The following is a 20,784-nucleotide window of genomic DNA, read 5'->3' on the forward strand; positions in this document are numbered from 1 at the left end:
TGCAAGGGACTGTTAAGAAATAAAGAGCTGTGCAAAGGTACCAACTTTTGATAGTTTAAAAGATGGTTCAAAAGTTTTAAAATTCCACAATGGTAGACAGAGACTGCTGTGGCTTGGCTGGTTCTCTTGCTGAAGCTGGTTTAATTAGATTAGAAGTTTTCCAATTTTAGTATGTAGAACAGTTGAACGTGGTCCATGTAAAATTGACTAATCTCATTGTATGGGCTTTGTTACTATTTTTCCCCCCTCAGGCAACAGTGTCCTAACTGTAGCTAAGTATGTCACCACCACAACACATGAATACAGGGTTATTAAGCAGCTGAAGACAAAGAGATGTGGTCTGTAAGTCAAGCAGAAAAGCATGTGAACTGTGAGATGGGATCCACACTTTGGAAAAGTTTAAAGAATTCTCATGTTATACAGCCAGATTTAATTTTCATCTGGCACATTCTTTCCTAATGCAAAACATTTCCACAAAGAATCTCCCCACCTCCCTTGCCCACACTAATCTTTGCAAGAGGCCCAGCAGTAAATTTGGGATTTTTTAAAACAATGACTACTTGTTATCATGTTCTGTTTCTTTATGCCATCTTGAAGCTAATCAGAGCTAACTTATTTCTAGTCCTAAGAGGATATATTTCCCTTACATTCTGAAACAAAGGTTAATTTCACACAGCTGGGAATGGCTCTGGATTTTTCCAGCAATGGGCTGGCCTAGAGCCAATTTTATGTTGCATATGTGTTCCATGAGTCCATGATAAGCATGTGACCAGGGCTTAATTTCAGCCAGGGTGCCTATGGGCTGGTTCCAAAGCTCAGAGTTCGTTTTCTGTGCCAGGACACTCACTCTCTCTCTCTCTCTGTGTGTGTGTAGAGAGAGAGAGAGAGAGAGAGAGAGACAAAGAAAGAGAGAGAGAAAGGAGGGAGCGTGCCTAAGTCTTTGTAGAAAATGGTAATTCAGAATTGGGTCCCACACTGATAGGAGAAAAATTCCAGGTCAAAGGACATGGGTTTTAGGTGAGATTCAGACTTATCACCTCAGCATGATAGGGTCCTAGCTGGTTTAGCCTAATCACTAGGAGAGATTAAGTGCTTTTTTTTTAACCTGTGCTGAAACAATAATGGCTGCCCTTGCAGGAAAACCATTGCAGCTAACCTGAAATTCTGCTGGTTTCATGCTCCCAAAAGAGACAGCCATACCTGAAACTGCTGTCCAATTCTGCCCCAAAATAAAAAGTTATAGGTGTTTCATTTCTCTCTCTCTTAAAGAAAACATTAAAAGTGTTATCCCCCCTCCCAACCCTAAGCCTATTTGCCTGTACTTTGGCAAACCTTATGCACTCTGAAGAGAATAATATGCCTGCAAATCCCATCCACTTCTATCAAAAGAAAAGCGAAGTTATAGCTGTTTTTAAATTTCACTGTAGTGAATTGCAGGGCTGGGGTGGAACAGAGCAGACTTAGACAGTCCCTGAGCCAAATCAGGCAGCCCATGAAGCACCTTAGATCAAGGTGACCTGTTTTCTGAAGCACTGAATCTTAGGATCAGTAAACCAAATCTTGTGGTGACTACAAACTTTCAGTTTTTGCCTGCTGGCAGAAGGACCATCAAAGGGAACAAGTGAGCTTCTCTTGGGAGGGAGTTCCTAAGTCTGGGTTCAACCACTGAGAAGGCTCTTGTTCAAGTTCCCGCCCAACATGTCAGATGTGGCAAGACAGAGAAAAACTCCTCTGTAGATCTTCGTGCCCAGCATCAGGCAAATAGCTTTAAAAAAATAGCAATCTAGGCCCTTTAAAATTGTTTGTATGAGCAGTTTAATTTCTACAAACCAAATTTTAGGATTTGGTTTTAGCTCTGTGAGGTGTTTTGTGGTTTGGCAGGGGGTTGGACTCGATGGCCCTTGTGGTCTCTTCCAACTCTATGATTCTATGATTCTATGATTCTCATTATATGAATGTGGCCGAACCTAAATTAACCTCGGCTCTGAAGTGGTTTGGTTCTTTCTATATGGTTTTCCCTGCTGTTGCTTATATTGATTGATGGTTTCGGATTTTAATTTGTCACCAAGAGAACTCTGGTTATGGAGCCATAAATAAATAATAAACATTGGCTTTCAAAATATTGCCAGGCGAGGCGAGGGGGCAAGGTAGAATTTGAGACTTTGGGATGGGACCAAGTAGGCTTTTATGGGCTGGGACAGAGCCTGGAAAACTAGACCATGATAAGTAGGGGGGAGAGGGAATTGCTGGGAAGTTTTAGACCCTCATCTTGGTTACCTGTAAAGATTGGAATATTGTTACCTGAAGAACTGCTTATATGAACCTGTCAGGGTTTAAAATATTCTTCAAAAACGCTTTTCTGAATACCTCCAGTGTCTTCAAAAGTAGGGTTTTGGTGTCCAACGCACGGGGCTGGCTGAAGACTTTTGGCACCTGCGGCAAATCACAAATGCCCAATGCCAGGGAAGAAGGGGTGAGTGAACATCTACATCGGGAACAGGGTGCGAGACCAGATCAAGCTTACTTGATGGCTGGGAATCAAAGGCTGTCGTGGTGGGTGCAGAGCCCAAAGACGCCCTCCAGGAGGCTAAGGACCCGCTCCCCACTGCCCAGGTTTGTGTCCCTGAGAGGTCACTTTGGTGCTGCAAACGCAACAGATTCACTTCACCCTGGAGGTGCATCCCATTGTCTCTTGAGGCGAATGGATGCGGACAATGACGTCTTGTGTTTAGAGGCAACTTTTTGTGTGCATGCCTCTGTGTGCACATGTCTCTCTGTGAAGGGGGACCTTTAGACGCCTATGCCCGTTGGTGTGCATGTGTGTGGAGAGCTTGTGAGTAAGGGGGCCTTTCATGCCTGTGTGTTTGTGTGTGTGTAGGTAGGGCCTTTTTTGTTTATATGCCTGTTTGTGTATGTAAGGGGGGGGGCTTTTGTGTATATGCCTGTGTGTGGAGAGAGTGTGAGCTTTTAGTGCATATCCCCCTCTCACTGTGTGTGTGTGTGTGTGTGTGTAGGGGGACCTTTTGTGTGCATGCCTGTTTTTGTGTGTGTATAAGAGCCTTCAGTGTATATCCCCCTCATGCTTGTGTGTCTCTGTGTGTAGGGGATACCTTTTGTGTATATGCCTGTGTGTGTGTGTAGAGAGAGCTTTTAGTGCATATCCCCCTCTCACCGTGTGTGTGTGTGTGTGTGTGTGTGTAGGGGGACCTTTTGTGTCCATGCCTGTTTGTGTGTGTATAAGAGCCCTCATGCTTGTGTGTCTGTGTGTGCAGGCGATACCTTTTGTGTATACTGTATGCCTGTGTGTGTGTGTGTGTGTGTGTGGAGGGAGGGGGAGATAGATAGAGAGAGAGAGATCTTTTAGTGCATATCCCCCTCTCACCGTGTGTGTGTGTGTGTGTGTGTGTGTGTGTGTGTGTGTAGGGGGGACCTTTTTGTGCCCATGCCCTGTGTGTGTGTGTGTGTCTGTGTGTGGCCATGATGCCCCTCCGTTCCCTAGGCTCAGCAGCAGCAGCAGCAGGGATGGCGGCCAGGCGGCGCCGAGGGCCTGCATCCTGAGGCGCCATTTCTGCCCCCTCCGCCAGCCCACGAACACGCAGGCGCGCGGGCGGGCGGGCGAGGGAGCGAGGCAGGCAGGGAGCGGGCGGGCGGGCGGGCGGCCGACTCGGGCGGCGCCGAAAGGGGGTCCGTGTGGGCGGCGCCATCCGGGGAGGAAGAGGCGGCGGCGGCGGCGGCGGCGGAGAGGCGAACAAAGAGCGCCGGCAGCCGCGCCGAGCGGAGGGAGCGTGTGGGCCGGCGGGGCAGCGGCCATGTCGGGCACGGAGCCTCCGAAGCCGCCGCCGGGGCCGCGGGGCCTCCTGGGCCGCCTGAACCGGCGGAGCTGAGGCGGCGCTGCTGCTGCTGCTGGCATTGCCCCCTCATGGCCGCGGGAAGGGGCAGCTCCTCCGGGTGAAGGAAGGAAGGAAGGGAGGAAGGAGGCGGCGGCGGCGTCCCTGAGGGGGAGAAGGAGGCGGCGGAGGCGACCGGGAGAGGCGAGGCGCCTTCTCTCCTCAGGCCGGGCATGGCGGCGGCGGCGGCGGCCGGCGTGAGCTACTCTCCTCCGTGGTGGGTGAGCCTCCTGCACCGCCTGCCCCACTTCAGCCTCCGCTGGGAGGCCGTCGGCGACGACTTCCGACCCGAGGACGCCGAGTACCAGCAGGTGAGAAGGAAGGAGGGAAGGAAGGGGCGACTCACGACCCGGCTCCCCCCCCGGGTGTGTGTGTGTGTGTGTGTGTGGTTTTTGTGTGTGTCCCCACAACACACACCGTGAAATACACCTACACCTACACAGAACCCCTTAGTAGATTCCCCCGGCCGCTTCCCCTCGCCCGAGCCAACCCAGAGAGACCTGCAGCCAACAGACCAGATTTATATATTGCCAGTCCCTCTCTCGCTTCCTCTCCCTCTCTCTCTCCCCCCCCCCCCCGGCTTCGTCTGTTTATATTTAATTCATTTACATTAATTACCCGTCCACTCTCTCACTCTCCGTGCTTGCTTGGTTGATATTTATTTAGTTATTCAATTATATTTATTTATATTATCAGTCCACGCTCCCAACCCTCCCCCCCCCCGCCGCTTTGTTTTTTCAGACTTGTTTATATTTATTTATTTACATTGCCCATCCACTTAATCTCCCCCTTTGCTTGCTTGCGTGCTTGCTTTATTTATTTATTTAAATTATCCAGCCTCTCTCTCCCCCGCCCCCATGCATACTTTATTTATTTATGTTTATTTGTTTGTATTATCAAGTGCACTCTCACCCTTCCACTTTGTTTATATTTATACATTTATATTCATTACCGGACTTCTCTCTCTCCTCCCCTCCTCTCCTTTTGATTTTATATGTTCGTTTATTTATGATCGTTGTTCTTAATAGTGATTTTTCAGAACACAATGTCCTGGCTTTGTACAACTGTGTGGTTTTCTTCATATAGGGATTTGCTGGTGGGGAAAGGACTGGCCGGCTCTGTTTTTATTTATCTTCTTCTAACAGCCCCTTCCTTTGATTTCATTTCCATTGCTTAAAAAGATCCTAAGCCACTCTTCATCCGAAGGGCTTCCAGGACTGCATGTAATTATAAAAAATACAATGCAGTAATAAGAGACCATATAATGAAATAGGATAACGTTTCCCCATGTGAGTGGCAGCTGAAGTGTGGGGCAAAGACCATCCACATCCCTTCATTTCAACCTCCAACCTCACCACTTCCCTCATTCTATCCCATATGGCCCCCCTCCCCGGAAACCTTTCTTATTCACTCCCCTGTTTTTATTTATCCTCATTTAACCCTGTACCTTCTCCCCCCTCCCCTTACCCAAACCCCATATATGCAGGCAGGAAACCTCAGTTCAGACAGAGGTGAGTTTCATCTTATCCCCATTTTATATTCATCTACCTCTCATCCACACCTCATATTTTCTCATATTTCCCCATTTTGCACACATTTCCCCACATGTACAATCTCCCCCATACTGGTCTCTTCTCTGTCCACACTCCACACACACACACACACACACACACACACACAGAGAGAGAGAGAGAGAGAGACAGAGACAGAGACAGAGACAGAGAACCAACATTTCCTCCACATATTCTCCTAATTAATGTTAGAATTTTGAGGGGAGAGGCAATAGTGAAACTGACAAGTCCCTTTCCATTCCTTCTAAAAAATGATAACTGAGGGGGTTGTCAGAAAAGGAAAGAACCTCTATAATCTGAGGATAGGCTTTTATACATGCAGTCAGTTTCAAAGGAATTTTGCCATAACCTTTTTAATCACCTTTTCCAAACCTCATCTCTCCCTGCCCCCCCTTCTACACTCACTTTCCTATAGTGGTTCAGGCTGAGGAGACATTTTCCTGGTAATACAATTTTCTGCATTTATGTGCACCTTCACCTTTCACTGTCCTCCATAGATCTCCATTATTTCAGTTTCCTACCCATCCACCCCTGTCTGGCAAGTATAATATATTCAGCAAAATCAAGGAATAAACCCTTTTCCTCTAGACTGTACCACTTGAAGGTCCAAGTGGGGGTTTACACATTCAAACCGTTCCCACAAACAAATTGCACACTGAACTGCCGGGGGGGGGGGGAGAAGAGGAGAAAGCTAAATTTACCTTTTCTCCATGGCATGCTTGTTTTCTATATGCAGGGAGTTTTGTTTGTTGAGAGCAAATTCTGGCAGGCAGTTTCCTGATTGCCTGACCGTCAAACATAAAAATGTGGGCTTCAGAACAGCCTTCCCCAACTTGGTGCTCTGCAGATGTTTCTGGGCTATAGCTTCCATCATTGAAACCGTTGGCCCGGATGGTGAGAGTTGGAATCCAGGCTGGAGAAGGGTATTTCAAGCCTTAGGATAGTTTGGAACAGTTCTTGTATTTATCCTCCACATCTTTCTCCTTCAATTCTCCAGTTCTCTTTCTTATAGCAGTTCCAGTTGAGGGCAGTTCTGCTTTGGCGCCTTCGTATTTACTGTCATCACCTCTTATCCTTTCTTTCACCCCACTCAGTTGCTGCTACCCAAAACAATTGGGGGAAATAGACCAAAGTCTGTTACACACTAAAGTATTTGGGACTATGAAAAGAGCTGTTCCCCTTTCCCCCACAAATATTTCTTATGAGGTTACTGCTGAGAAAGGAGTGCCTCATCCCATTTGCTTTGCCTCTATACAAGAAGTTGAGTAAGAGTGACTGTAGCATAGAGACATCCTGTCTGAACCTGCTTCCCTGGGGATGAAAGTAGGGGTGTTACAAATTTTGCACAAACCCGTCCATTTTGCCTCCCATCTTTTCAAATCTAGAAATGCAGAGGTAGCAGAGGCGGAATTCAGGCTTGGAGGTTGAAAGCAAGTCTCTGTTTTACTGGGCTCCTCTTTACCCATTTTGTGCATGCAAAACATTAATCCAGAGTGGTTCATGTCATTATGTCCTAGGAACTTGGGAAGGACTCTGGTGGTAGTGGGAAAGTCTTCCATATTGTATTTTACCCTTTGGTTTCATCATGTATATTTACTTCTGACCCAAGTATTGGTGTTAGTCTTTCACAAGGCTCATGTTCTGGGTATGTACCTAGGAAAACAAAAGGAATTTCACATTGAATTGGGCAAAGGGTACATCTAGCCGACGCTTTGGTCTTCTAGTTACTTGGAAGCCTATTGTCACTTAGGAACAGCTTGCTGTATACTGCTTTTATTAAAATGGATGACTTACTATATTATAGCTCTGTGTTGAAATTGCAAGGATTTAATAATGGAATACTTAATTCTCCCACCTGCACAAAAAATAGAAATCTCTGCTCTTGGTTTGACTAGCCTTCTAACTGAAATGCCTTTTACTTTTGCACCCTTCTTCCTGCCTTTCATTTTTTGAGTGGAGCCAACATGATTGCTGCCTTGTATAGCCATGATCTTTAGCTTGGAAAACATCATTTTGCACCTCTTAGTGCACTTGTTTACCTAAGGTTCAGCAAAAACCAAGCATAGAAATGTTGTGTATCTATGCCTCCCTCTTGAACCTTGTTTCATGCAGAAAGGCATTAAAGCAATCTGTTGACAAAATTTAAAATGAAGTGCAAAATAATTAAGAACCTTCTTCCAGCCCAGTCTTTTTTCTGTATGTATTCTGTGGCTTTCATTTATTCCAATGATTTGCTATGTGGAGGCACGTGAAGGGGAATTCTTATTCTGTTTTGATACCAGTTTTGTGGCCTAAATATTATAGCCTGTCGTTGATACAAAAAGTGGCACCTTCTTGGGGGAATGAATTAGATAGCCCAACTGATATTTTACATTGATATGAAACTTGATTCTCTAGGCGGTTTTCCATGGTTCATGTTTTCTGTTGCAATAAATGTATTGCAAGATCCTTAAGTGTGTGAGCCTTTGAAGGATCTGGATGTAAAGAATCGGTTAGGTTATGAAGATTAAAGATGTGTATAATCTATTGAACAAGTGTGAATGCAATTTCAATAACTGGTGCATGAAAAAAAAACCCCTATACTGTATCTGTGATTGCAATTGAAAACTCAGGACTTTTGCCCATTCTTAGTATATTGTACCTTACTTCAACAGTACCAGAGTAGGGGGAGTGAGAGGATAAATTGAGGGTAAAATCTCCTTACAGAAGAGAAGAATGTAGTTGCAGTGGTGCGATTGTGTATTTGTGTACTGTAATGATAAACCCTTGCTACTTTTCTGTGCTGAACACTAGGTTTCTATTGCAGAGACATTTTTCAGTTAAGTTGGCCTGCTGAGAAATTTGGCGTCAGTTTTTCAGATGCTCTTTTGTGCACTTAAGTGAGATAAGCATTTGCATCTCCTGTAAATTTTCTGTTGAACTTCCTGCTGGATGCAGTTGTATGTATTTTGCTGTTTCAGATCTAGCACTGTTTTTTCCTGTTCTATGTCCTGTCATGCATTGTGGGCAAGACAATAGAAGACCACCTTAAAGATCAGTCTGTTGACATTACAAACACACCAAGCAAGTATCTCTAAACAGGAAAGTTAATAATACCTGCTTTCTCCTCTATTAACCCCTGATTGTGACTGAATGCTTGAAAGTTTAAAACATGTTAAGGGTTTATTAAGTTGCAAACTTTGGGAAAAAAAAGGCTGCCCTCTTATTTTATTTATTTTACTTAGTTTTTAGTTCAATTTCTATACCATTTAATATGTTTAAAAATATATCTAAGCAGTGTGCCAAAAACTTAAGCAACAACGGACAGCTTACTGTAAATATTACAAAAAAACAGTTACATATAAAAATGTTACAAAGTTACCAATATATCAAGATCAATTCATTTTTCTTCTGACACACCCTTCCTCTCAGTCTCCAGGTTCTCACCCAGGGTCCAGGTTCTCACCTCACCCACAAAAGTCTCAGAATGAGAAGGGATCCTGGAAACAGCAGTCATCTCTCTAGTCTCTCACTCTAAACTTGGTTTTTTTGGACAGCCCGTAGTGGATGGTCCTTCCTCAGGCTGGCCACAGCCGTCTCCACACCCAGTTACAGGTGTATCAGGTTTGTCGAGTTTCCCAGGGGGTCGAGACGATGTGGAAAGGGCCCCCCTCCACTCATTCATCCCTTGAGGAAATATGGTTCATGCAGTCTCTTGAGGTGGCAGGAAACATTCTATATGGTGGTAGTGTTTTTAAATCTAACTATGGGCTAGAACTGGGCTTAAGGTTTCAGTTGTGCCTTTTAGTGATAAGTGAGCCAATTTTATCTCCTGAGAACTATAGTGTAGACATGAATTTTGCAAGCAGCTTTTCAGGTAAAGCTTGGTTTGTTTTTTTGCAACTCCTAAAGTGATAGTAAGGCATAAATGTTCACTTTTGTAAAATATATCATTTTAACATATTTTGCCTCATTGTAAAGGAAACAGCCAGCATAGCATATAGTTACTGAATGAGTTTGGGTGTCCTTCCCACCATATGTGGGGTTTAATGTTGTACTCATTTTACTGCTTTGAAGTAAGCACCCTTCCTCTATTTTAAGGAAGTCCTGGGGCTGTTCTGTGTGTGTGCACGTGCACACTGAGCTTTTAACTGGTGATAAACCCCTCATGGAATGGAATGACTGCACTGCGTTTAGTTCTGTTTCTCCTCTTAGCAGCCTTTAATTTGCCTGGAGAAAGAGGAGACAGTTGTGTACTAAGCATCTAGCTCTGCTGCATTCTGCCATTGAGACCTGATATGATCTTTATTGTAAAAATGAAGTTGCAAACTAACTGGTGACTCTTGGTTGACCTTTTCTATTGTGAAAGCCTAGTCCCCTTAGTCTGTTTGATCCAAGCTATGTGAAAGCTTTACATGTCAACATCAGCACTGCCTTTGATTCTTTTCCTTGTCATAACCGCACCTCCATCCCACATGGCTTCCCCAGGACTGTCCCTTCACTCTTTTTCACCTCAGTATGAATGTGTCAAAATGTCAGTGTTTCAGACACTACATTTACATTGTGTGCTGTTGCAAGACCATATAGTATAAGGATGTAAAATATCCCCCGTTTTCATTGATATAAGGTGATGCTGCTGATTCAAAGGTAGCAGCCTCTGAAACTATCTTGATATCCCTGCCAGTACAAATGAGTAGGGTTCTTCTACCTTATGTTTTCATGTTTATATGTACCTACACATGAAGGTATCTCCCTTTAATCTGGGAACACACACCTTTGTTTTCCTTTCTTACCGCTTCTCCAGCTTCCATAGTCACGTCCGTTTTTCCATCCATCATCGCTAGAGGGTTAGAGTGTGGGAAGGTGAAACTCATGGAGCTATTCTTAATCCTTCCCCTTTTTCCAAGAGAAGCTCCAAGCTTCACCTGACAGATGATGTTGCTGAACTTTGAAGAACGTTTGGGGCCAGCTTGGCTGCAGGAGTTGCCGGAAGGAGGCATGCAAGTCACCATCCAGAAGTCTTACAGAGTCCAGATTTGTGAAGGGTTTACTCCTTAGCCTTTTCTTCTCCCAAATATATCCTGCAAGGCAGCGAAGGGCAGTATTCAAAATTAGCCAGGCACCAGGTGCATTTTGCCCCTGGCTTTTGACCACTTGCAATCAAGTGAAGATGACTAGGTGCCAAGATGGCACCTGACATCTTCGCCAGCTGAGGATCATTGGATCTGGACTGGTTTCACACACTAATACCCCATCTTGTGGAATTCTATCAGTTATATTTTATCTGCACAATTGGAATGAATTTCTGGAACCAAATTGCTTTTTCTGTGCAGCCTGAGCAGCAGCAGTCACCATTGAGAAAAAGGTTGGAATAGGCCTGTATATATGTGGACTGTCCCTGGATCAAGTGACTTTTCTTCTTGGAAGTACTCCAAGCTCTTAACCTAGCTCACGGTTGTCATCTCAACTAGCCAGATGTTTAATTGAGAATCAACCACAGTCAGTTCATCATTTGAAAAATAAGACTTTAGAGTCATCTTGCCCCAAAATGGCAACTACACATATCACTTGGGTGACTGCAACCTTGGTTTAAGGAGCCATTTGGCACCTAGCTTATATACCTGAGTTTCTAACACTGGCGGAGGATTAGGATCAAAGTTTTCCTTCTCCTCGATGGGCTCTTTTCCCAGGTTGATGAACCCCATTGATCCTTGCTGCCCTCTACAGCACATGCAGAAACTTCCTTCTTGACCATTGGACTCAATATTAGTCTTATCCACTTAATCCACTGGAGCCTGTCTTCCCCTGCAGGGGAATTCCCTTACTCATTGAAGATTTAAGACCCATTGGCTACCCTCACCTGGTTTAGCCGGCCAGTCCAAGCCGTTCCCGTGGTGTGGCTGCTGTTGTGTGCTGACAGCCTCTAGGAGCCACATGTGGGATCTAAGGGAAGGGTGGGGACCAAAGGTGGACAAACTACCTCAGAAAGTACATCACCTGTCCCTCACCAGAGGTACTACTCCTCCCCTAACTCCCCATACACCCCTAATTCCCAGTTCCCCTAGCTAAAAAGAATCTGTTGCAAAAGGACTGGGAAAGATTGTACCTAAAACTTTGGAGAGCCGTTGCCAGATCTGAGTAGTCAATATGGTGTCCTCCAGATGTTTTTGGACAACAAATCCCATCAGCCCCAGCTAGCTTGCCAAATTGTATGGGATGATGGCATCCAATAATATCTGGAGGGCAACATGTTGGGTATCCTCTGGTGTTGATAATATTGGACTAAGAATCTGATCCATATTATGGTTCCATTATATGATCATATTCTGTAAAACATTCTGAAAGACGAACCTCTACCCCTTCTCTGCCTTCTTTCCCATTTAGTATGAATCACTATGGTATAGGCATTTATCATGAGATGTAAGTCATTTTCTTCCCTTTTTCCCCACAGTTTAATCTTTGAGTCATGCTGCAAGGCTTCTTACTTAATAGTGAATCATAAACCCAAAGATAAAGATAAGGAGGAGTGCAGAGCCAGTGCTTCTGAGAACTTTGTGCCAATAATACTCTGCTCTGTTTCTTACCAACAGATTTAAAAAATCTGTAGGACATGACAAGCCTTACATTGTTGGGCTTAGACAACTTCTAGGGATGCACACAAATAAATATTTTCCCCACCCACCCCAATTTTTGCTAAAATGAATTGGATTCTGTTGATTTGCTGTGAGTATAACTGTACAGAAGCTTCCAGCAGATGTGGTCAGATTACCGTAGTTGCAAATAGCTCCTGTTCAGGAAGTTAAAAAAATAATAATCAGTGTAGCAGTTGCTAATGGAATATCTTAAGAGTGACTGCTGCTTTAAGCCAATTTTTTTCTAACAGGAGTCCTGGCAGGAGCTGTTTACATATTTCATTATAATTGTGTTTTTATCTACAGTACTGTGCCCAGATATATGGCGTTTTATAAATCTCCTAAGCTAATTAGGGGCCATGCATTTGCCATATGCAAGCTTGTCAGTGCAACTTAGTCTCTTTGTGTAGAAAGGGCTGCTTGTTTCATGGGATTAGATAATACAATTTTTGCCCAGACTTTGAGGTCTGCCCACAACTATCAAATTACGTTCCTTTGCAGTTTTGTTTCGCTATCAAACTGGAGATTAAATGGCCAGTTTTTATCCTCTGGAAATTCTTCTGTTTCCCTATATGTCGTGGGTGTCAGTCTCTTAAATGTGGTAATAATATAAATCTGGGTATTGATTGCACAAGTGTGTGATAACCAGTAGTTGCTGTAAAATTTCTGCTATTGTGTACCATGTCTGGAGATAGATTTAAAATGATGCTGCTACAAATTCTGTTCTACATTTTGTCTCTATTGTCTGGCTTTAGCCAGGGAATTTGTCTTCATTGTACTGAGCAAATGCCATGAAGTAGCTATGTAGTGTTTAAACACAGGGCATCAGGGTTCCAGGTTTTTCTCAAGTGGCTGGTCTTGGGCAAGTCCAGTATAGCTAACCCAAAATAAATTGTGAGGAGAAACTAAATGAGAATTATAAAAGCATTCCGTACACCAGGGGAAAAACGGTAATAAAAAAATGGTAATAAAGCACTGCTGACACCTAGCTTCAGTCTTAAAACTTAACAGTTGAACTCCAGAGTCTGCCATCACTTTTCTATTCAGCTCAGGACTCTCTGCATCTTGGAAGTCTTTCCCAGCCCTTCTAATTGAAATCCTTTCTTTGGATTTGAGAAGCGAAACTTTTTTGTATGCAACTGTGTACTCAGCCACTGCGCTGTGGGTTTTCCACTTAAGTCAGGAACAAGATGCTAGAATTTGAACTGACACCATTTTCATTTTATGCTAAGTGCCCTCCCTAAAGCTGGGGTGGTCAACTCCCAAGAGACTGCAATCTACTCACAGAGTTAAAGGCTGGCAGTGATCTACCCCCTTTTGGGGGTTCAGGTCAAAGTTGCTGAGCTTTTTTTAGGGAGGAGGAAAGCCCTGTTTTGGGGGGTGCAGGACAAAAGTTTTGAGCTTTTTTTAGGGGAGCCAAACTTGTTGAGCTTCTTTGGGGGGAGCCAGTGATCTACCAGTCATCTACTACAGACGTCCAGTGATCTACCGGTAGATCACGATCTAGCTGTTGGATGTGCCCTGCCCTAAAGGAACATTGTTTTTCTGTAACTACCTCAAGCATTGCGGACTAATAATGCAGGGTGAACATTTTGGAAATAGAATAATAAATTGGAAGCAAAAGAGTATCATCGTCTTATCTGCTAAGCGATTGGTACTTCAACTCCCGAGCACCTATTTCAAGTGTAGATAATTTGCCTCTGCTTTTGCATCTGGCACTGAGTCCATAGGTTGCAAATTTAAACTATCACTAAGTCCATTTGTCATAACTCTTAGGCCCAAATTAATATTGAGAATTGCAGTCACTGAGTGAGCTAGGGATCTCTATAGAATGCTCAATGTCCTTAATAGCTGCCAGGATTTCCTTAAGCAGCACAAAGTGTAATTTGAACCAAATCTCAAGATGCAGAACCTTAAAAAAAAGTCTGCTTTTACCTTGAAAAATTACTTGGAATGCAGCTGAACATGGATACAGTAGCAGGTTTTTCATACAACTAAGTAACTACAGTTTCCATGATGGCTTGCTCTGTGGCGCTTGCCTTAAAATATCTATCCATTTGGTAGCTATGAAACAGTATTAAAAAGAGTTTCAAAATGTCAAGCTAGTTACAGTTATAGATCTTGCTGGAGTTGACACGTTTCCTTGTATTGCACTAATATTGTTTTTAGACTGAGTATATTGCGTTTTAGTACTCTGAATTCCAAAGTAATTCCCTTTTGCATTCAATCAAACCAATCGGTCAGCTATTATTTTCTGTATGCTGCCTTTCCATAGTTAAAACCATTCTCAAGGTGACTTACAACATGTAAAAAATCACATAATTGCAAACATAACAAGAGTAGTCATAAACAATAAATAAAACATAAAAAAGTACACATAGAACAATTTCCACATAAATCATAAGAATATCTAAATAAAGATACAAAAAAGTCATATCAATAACAGTAACAACCCCCCCCCCAATCTACCTCCTAGAACAGGGGTTGTCAGGGGTGTCAGGACTCTAGGTGGGCGGTAGGGGGTTCTATGGCACAAGCTGAATCCTCTTTCCATTGAGCACTGGTGGGCGGTAAGGAAATTTTACCATCAAGAAAGATGCATTAGTGGGCGATAAGTATAAAAAGGTTGACTACCCCTGCCCTAGACAATATACCTCAGCCTAAGAGTCCATGTAAATTCACTGCTAAAGCATCCTTGGGTCTTTGATTTCTTTTAAGAGATCTTCTCAAATAACCTACGAAGAGCCCTGTTGGATTAGATCAAACACCCATCTAGTTCAGCATCCTGTTATGATAGTGGCCAACCAGATGTATATGGAAAGCCCATAAGCTGAATCTGATTACAAAAATACTCTTCCCCACTTGTACTCTCCAGCAACTAGTATTCAGAAGCATACTGCCTCAGATCCATGAATAGATCCATTCATCTTTGATGAATTTCTCCAATCCCGTTTTAGAAGCCATACAAGTTGGTGTTCATCACTACATCTTGTGGGAGCAAATTGCATAGTTTAACCCTGTGCTGTGCTTTCTTTTTGTCTGTCCTGAATCTTTCAAACATTCAGCTTTATTGAATGACCTTGGGTTCTAGTATTATGAGAGGAAGGGAAACTTCTCTATCCACTTTCTACACACCACACATAATTTTGCACCTCTATCATATCCCTGTATCCTAAATGAGCCCAAAATGTAGCAACCTTTCATCAAAGTGAAGTTGTTTCAGCCCCTTGATCATTTTGGTTGCCCTTCTCCGGACATTTTCCAGCTTTACGGAATCCTCTTTGAAGTGTGCCAATCACAACTGTACAAAATGTTCTAAGTGCAATTGCACCATAGATTTGAACAACAGCATTACAATATTGGCAGTTTTATTTTTAGTCCCTTTCTTAATGATTCTCAACATGGAAGTCACCTTTCTCATGACTGTCACATGCTGGGTCAACATCTTCAATGAGCTATCCACTATGACCCCAAGATATTTCTCCCTGGTTAAAACCCCGGAATTGGATAAGCAAAGTTAGGTTTTCGTGTGTGTGTGTGTGTGTGTGTGTGTGTGTGTCAGTGTGCATTGTTTTGTACTTTCTTATAGTGAATTGTATTTGCTATTTTAATGTCCTTTCACTCAGTTGGGACAGACCTTTTGGAGCTCCTCAAAATCCTCTTGTTACCTGTCTCCAAACATGGGATACAAAACATGTTTAAAATATTGTGTTCTTTCTGATAGTTTGCTACTTTCATGTTTTGCAGGCATAATTCTGTGCTGAGGGATGTGAAAGTTGCCAAGTCAGTTTCCAGACTCTCCCCTCCCTCATGCTGCCCCAGCATTACTAGATTTCCAGTTCATTAGCATTTCCCACATGGTGTGCTCTTCTACCCTCCTGCCTCAAACTTTCCAGTGAGAACTGATGTTCTCCCTCTGTCAACAGATGAATGTGGTGATGCCTGATAAAGGATTGTTTCGTATTCTTGGAAAAGTGACAACAGTGAGGCAGAGCACATAGCAAGGAATTTGCCTCTCCAAATTCATATGTTGAAAGAAATATATTTGGGAAGCTCATTCAAGTGCAGGTTTGTATCAGCTGACACATCTTCCACAAGCATCTGGTGTGCAGACGTAGGGAAGTGAAAGGTTTTGTTTTTTTAAAAAAGAGAAGTACAAATCGACTTGTTTCAGTCAGACTGTATCTGTGTGCTGAAATACTCTCTTGAGAGCTGTCTACTATTGGAAACTTGAGACTGTAGTTCAGAGTCTGCTAATTAGAAAACCAGTAGGTTTGAATGCATCATTCTTTAGCAAACAGTACTCTCAATTGGTGCAAAGTAGTCACTTAAAGTGAATTATACTCTGTGCTGGAAAACTGACCTTCGCCTGTCTCATACTGACAGAATTGGGATGGTTGTCGTCTTTTTTGTTAGCTCTGGTTCTCCCCTTCCCATTTTCATTATGCATGTGGTCTGTGGAACACAAATGAGAAAAGGGTAGACCATAGTCCAATGGTAGTCCACTTGGAACCTGCAGGTTGTTAGGATTCTGGTATAGCATGTTGGAGCTGATCCTACAAGGCATATCTGGTACTGTATTCTTAAGCAAGTGGTTTACAAATATATATAAAATTAAAATTGTCAATAAAATACAAGGTTAAAAACAGGTATTTGGAAAAATTCAAAATATAATTAAAAGCAATAGTTAAAAACAAATTAAAACATTGTCAACTTTTCCATGTTTGGATAGGCTTGAGTAAGCAATAATATTTTTAGCTCACCTTGAAAAGAGTACAGTGAAGGCACCTGCCTGATATCAGTAGGTAGGAATTTCCAAAGTGTGGGTGCTGCCACACTGAAAGATCCATTTCTTACAGGAACAGAACAAATATTATGTGGCACCTGGAACAGTGCCAGCTCCACATTAATGTAATGTGAATAACCTCTTGTTGAATCTTTCTGAGTATTACTACAGCAGTCTTTGCATAAGGGAAATCATAGCCTGCTTTTTACTATGATTGAAAATGACACTTGCACTGGTTTATGTACAGTATCGAGGCCTTGTGTTTTGAATCACTTTATCCTTTACACTATTTGTACTGCAATCTTATGAATGGTTATGCTGAAATAAGCCCTACTGAGTTGTGGTGGGACTTATTTGTAAATTAGAGGATACCGGATTGCAACCTTAATTATATCCTGAGGCATGGCAGAGAGGTTCTCTAATCTGTGATGCTATCTAGGAAGTGCTATGGTGCTATTAACGATTACCTGCAATCAAGGCCTTCATCTTGGCTTGACAGCATGTGATCTTTTCAACTGCATTTTTGAGTTCCACATTAAGATTTTCAGGGTTTATGTTTTACTCCTTTAGGCTAGGATGGGGAACTTGCATGGCCCTTCACATACGTTGTTGAACTTCGGCTCCTACTAACCCCAGCAGTATGATGGGAGTTTTAGTCCCACAACACCTGGAAGGTTCACCACCCCTGTCTTAAGAAATAGTTTGAACTTGAGAGTTCATAAGAAGTTACAGTAAGAATTCTCTCTCACACTTTTGTGTATGTGTGGTGGTGGGTTGCCAGAAGTGTTGACTATTGTTAATTGTGCTGGTTTGCAGAAGTAGAACAAGGGTGCAATGTGTTTGCTGCTGCTGCTGCTTTCCTTCTTTCTCCAGTTCAGTTTTTAAGAAAGCCTGAGAAAGTTGATGGAATTTATGAAATTCAAGCTGTGCTGTAGAGGAAATCTGTTTTCAATTTTTGCCTGGTCTCTGGGAGACTCAAACTGAACTATAATTGTTAGAATTTGCAGAGTAGGGTGGGAGTGCGGAGCCAGATAGTGAATGCAAATGTACAAAGTAAGCACTTTGCAGACTTTTATCTAGCTACTGTGTATTCAAAGGCATTTTTAATGACTTCATCCAAAAGCCTTTGTGTTCAGCTGCCTGACTTGAAGTGGCATTTCCCTACCAAGTTCAGTCCACCTGTCACTTGATGGAGGGGCAGAACCTTAATGTCATGTTGCATTATAATATGATCGAGAATGGGTGGGCTTGTTTCTGAAGCCTTCTATCATTCCTTTAAATGATGAAGTGAGAAAGAGATCAGCAACTGTTAAATCAAAGTCTACTGTAAAACTCTTTGGTTCAATGCATATCCAATGGAATTAACTCGCTAAACCATCTGATAAGTACTTCTGAAAATTATTCCATCAGTATAATAGAATAGTGATCAGGAGCAACAAGCTACAATCCTTGACTTAGTGTAACATCAACTGGGGGATGTGATTTATTTCACTCCAAACAAACCATAATTTGAAGTCAAGGATGGTTCTTGGCTTACCAGTCATGGTTGGAGGGGTAGTGATGACTTGCATGTGTCCCACTATATTTCCTCTTTTACTTTGAATAATAGAGCTGGATGTGATTTCACAGTCCACCTTGACAACTCCTGTCTTACTGGTTTCACTTGAGGCAACAAGTAGGATTACTGTTCCGAGTTGGAAGCTTTGTTGAGCATCTAGAACTCTTCTTGATTTTCGTTCGTTCCTGGCTAGAATTTAGATCCTTGCAAAGTTCAGTACAACAGTGTTTGGTGCCTGAGAATTTTATTGTTTTAGTCAACGTGTGTTTAAATTCTTCTTCAGCTGCAAGAGGTAAAAAACTTAATCTGAAAAAAGAAAGATTATTGGAATTCCAGATCTCTGGTATATGTACACCATCCCAGAGCAACAACTGTGAGCATTCTGATATCTGACTGGAAGGGACATAACTTGAATGAAAAGCTGTTCGCCATATTTTGGGTTGTCTTCAGTGTTGGATTGAATGTACAGTATGAAGAACATGAAGTAATGAGGAAATATGGGACCGTTTTTCAGGAAGCCTATGTGTAATGGAACAAGATGACTTTCAAGGTCTTAATAAAATGGAATATAAGACCAAAGGTCTGTGTGGTGTGTGTGCTTTCTGTCTCTCTCTGACTTCTATTGTATAGTACACCTGTGTGGCATTTTTCAACAAAAGAACTTTTGCTGGAGCAACAGTTAAAATCCCTTTTCTTTCCTTTTTAAAAGCTGGCTTGGGGATAGGTAACGTACCACAGCCAAGATTCTGAGATGCTAGTTCTCTGCTTATTCTCTAATCAGAAGGTGGAGTGGGGAGTGACATTGTGTAGAGATCTTTAGAAAAGCCTTTTAGAGAGCTGGTTTCTGCTTTCATTATCTTAAAATACCCCATTAAATGCCAGGGAAAATCTAGGTATTGTCTACCTTCTGCTGTTGCAGGGAAATAAAAGTAATGTTCTTTTCTTTCTTGCTTCTCAGCATGTACTCCTAGCATGGTCTTTGACATCACTTTACCTAATTATAGCTTACATGAGTGGGCAGAAGATACTATTATTCACAAATGGACCGCTACCCTATTCTGGTTCATCACCTATTTCCTGACTGCTAGAATTGTTGCAAAGAATGCTAGACTTAGGTCTGATCTAGCAAGGAGGTATTTATACTCTCAGGCAGCAGTGTCTTTGTGGGGTCACATAAACCAATTATGCCTTAAATGTTGAGAAAACTTAAATATGTACCCTTACTGTCAGGGAACTGCCATCAGTGCCGGAGGGAGAGAGCAAAAGCCAGAGGGATTCCAGAGGGCGTCCAGGGATCGGGAGAAGCAGCCCATCTTCTGGGGAAGAGAATCAGCGTAGCACCAGTGGAGAAGGGGGGCAGCTGGGGGAAGTGGCGAGGCGGTCCCATGACTCCTTGCCTGGGACCAGCGGGGAGACTAGGGGTCATCCGTTGCCCACACCCTACCTGCGCAGAAGGCTTCCGCGCAGAGAGGGAAGGCGGAGACTAGGCGTCAAAGAAGTTCTTTGCTGGAAGAAGTTTAAGAAACGCCCACTCACGGATTCTGCCAGCGATTGAATCAGCCACGGGCGAGTGGCTGTCCGGACAGAGGAGGTTCACTTTGGCAACCCAGCCAGGTGTTTGCACCCAGCCAGGAAGATAGGCACCTGCTTACGCACAAGCAACCCCCTTAGGAACCATTACACTTACTTTGTAGATAAAATGTATCAATCAACTACAGGAATTATGTTGTGATAAAAATCCAATATTCATATCAGGGCAGCCCCAACATCACAAATAATGTGCAAGCTTTTGAGTTCCTCCATAACTTTTTCCAGGCTTTTTCAATCTTAGGTGCCCAGATGTTGCTGCATTATAACTCCCATCATCCCTAGCTAGTGGATCAGTGGTCAGGGATGATGGAAGTTATAGTCCAACAACATCTGGGGACCCAAGGTTGAGAAACACTGAACTAGACAGTCAACAGAGCAGAGTTGCAGTGGGAGGGATTGATGGGTGATGCTGAAGCCAAGGGGTCTGCATTTGGTCATAGTCTTAAGATGGATAGGGGAAGGAGGCCTTAAGGCTATGATCAGATGCATACTCCATGGTTTCAACTTTTATTCTACCCTCTCCATTGCTCTGTTTTACCTTAATACTTCACTCATCCATGGCTTCATTGGGAAGGAGGTAGCCCATCTGGCCTGTATTACTGAGACCTGGGCGCAAGTTGGGCAGAGTTGATCTGACTCATTACATATCTGGATATTTGGTACAACATCAACCTCATTTGGAGGGCCAGGGAGAGGGAATCTCTGTGGTCCATAAAATTTCCATCTTGATCGCTAGGAAACCTCTCTATTCTCTGGTGGGTTATATCTTTCCAAAGACCCA

General features: G+C 43.0%; 2 protein-coding genes and 1 long non-coding RNA gene across 5 annotated transcripts in view; 2 read left to right on the forward strand and 1 right to left on the reverse strand.

The window, feature by feature from the left end:
* The window catches only part of CARD11 (caspase recruitment domain family member 11), a 308,118-nt gene that overhangs the window by 266,566 nt on the left and 20,768 nt on the right, over positions 1–20,784 (forward strand). The gene's annotated exons all lie outside the window — the stretch shown is intronic.
* TTYH3 (tweety family member 3) overlaps positions 3,642–20,784 on the forward strand; it is a 79,108-nt gene continuing 61,965 nt past the window's right edge. Inside the window, exon 1 of one of the 2 annotated variants that reach the window (XM_080981090.1) lies at positions 3,642–4,198. In XM_080981090.1, coding sequence (XP_080837216.1) covers positions 4,061–4,198 — 138 coding nt within the window. In that variant the 5' untranslated portion in view covers positions 3,642–4,060. The remainder of the gene's footprint in view (positions 4,199–20,784) is intronic. The other variant, XM_080981091.1, reaches the window with a different exon arrangement.
* On the reverse strand, positions 5,630–18,982 carry LOC308463139. Of its 2 annotated transcripts, none has more exons than XR_013979475.1 (4): positions 18,393–18,982; positions 16,433–16,524; positions 10,231–10,518; positions 5,630–7,111 (listed from the first exon to the last, which is right to left on the reverse strand). It is a non-coding gene; the product is annotated as an uncharacterized lncRNA (long non-coding RNA). The 2 variants fall into 2 exon arrangements; XR_013979476.1 differs by having other exon boundaries at positions 10,212–10,518.

This window comes from Podarcis pityusensis (genome assembly GCF_964106645.2).
Source record: "Podarcis pityusensis genome assembly, chromosome: 14".
NCBI lineage: Eukaryota > Metazoa > Chordata > Lepidosauria > Squamata > Lacertidae > Podarcis > Podarcis pityusensis.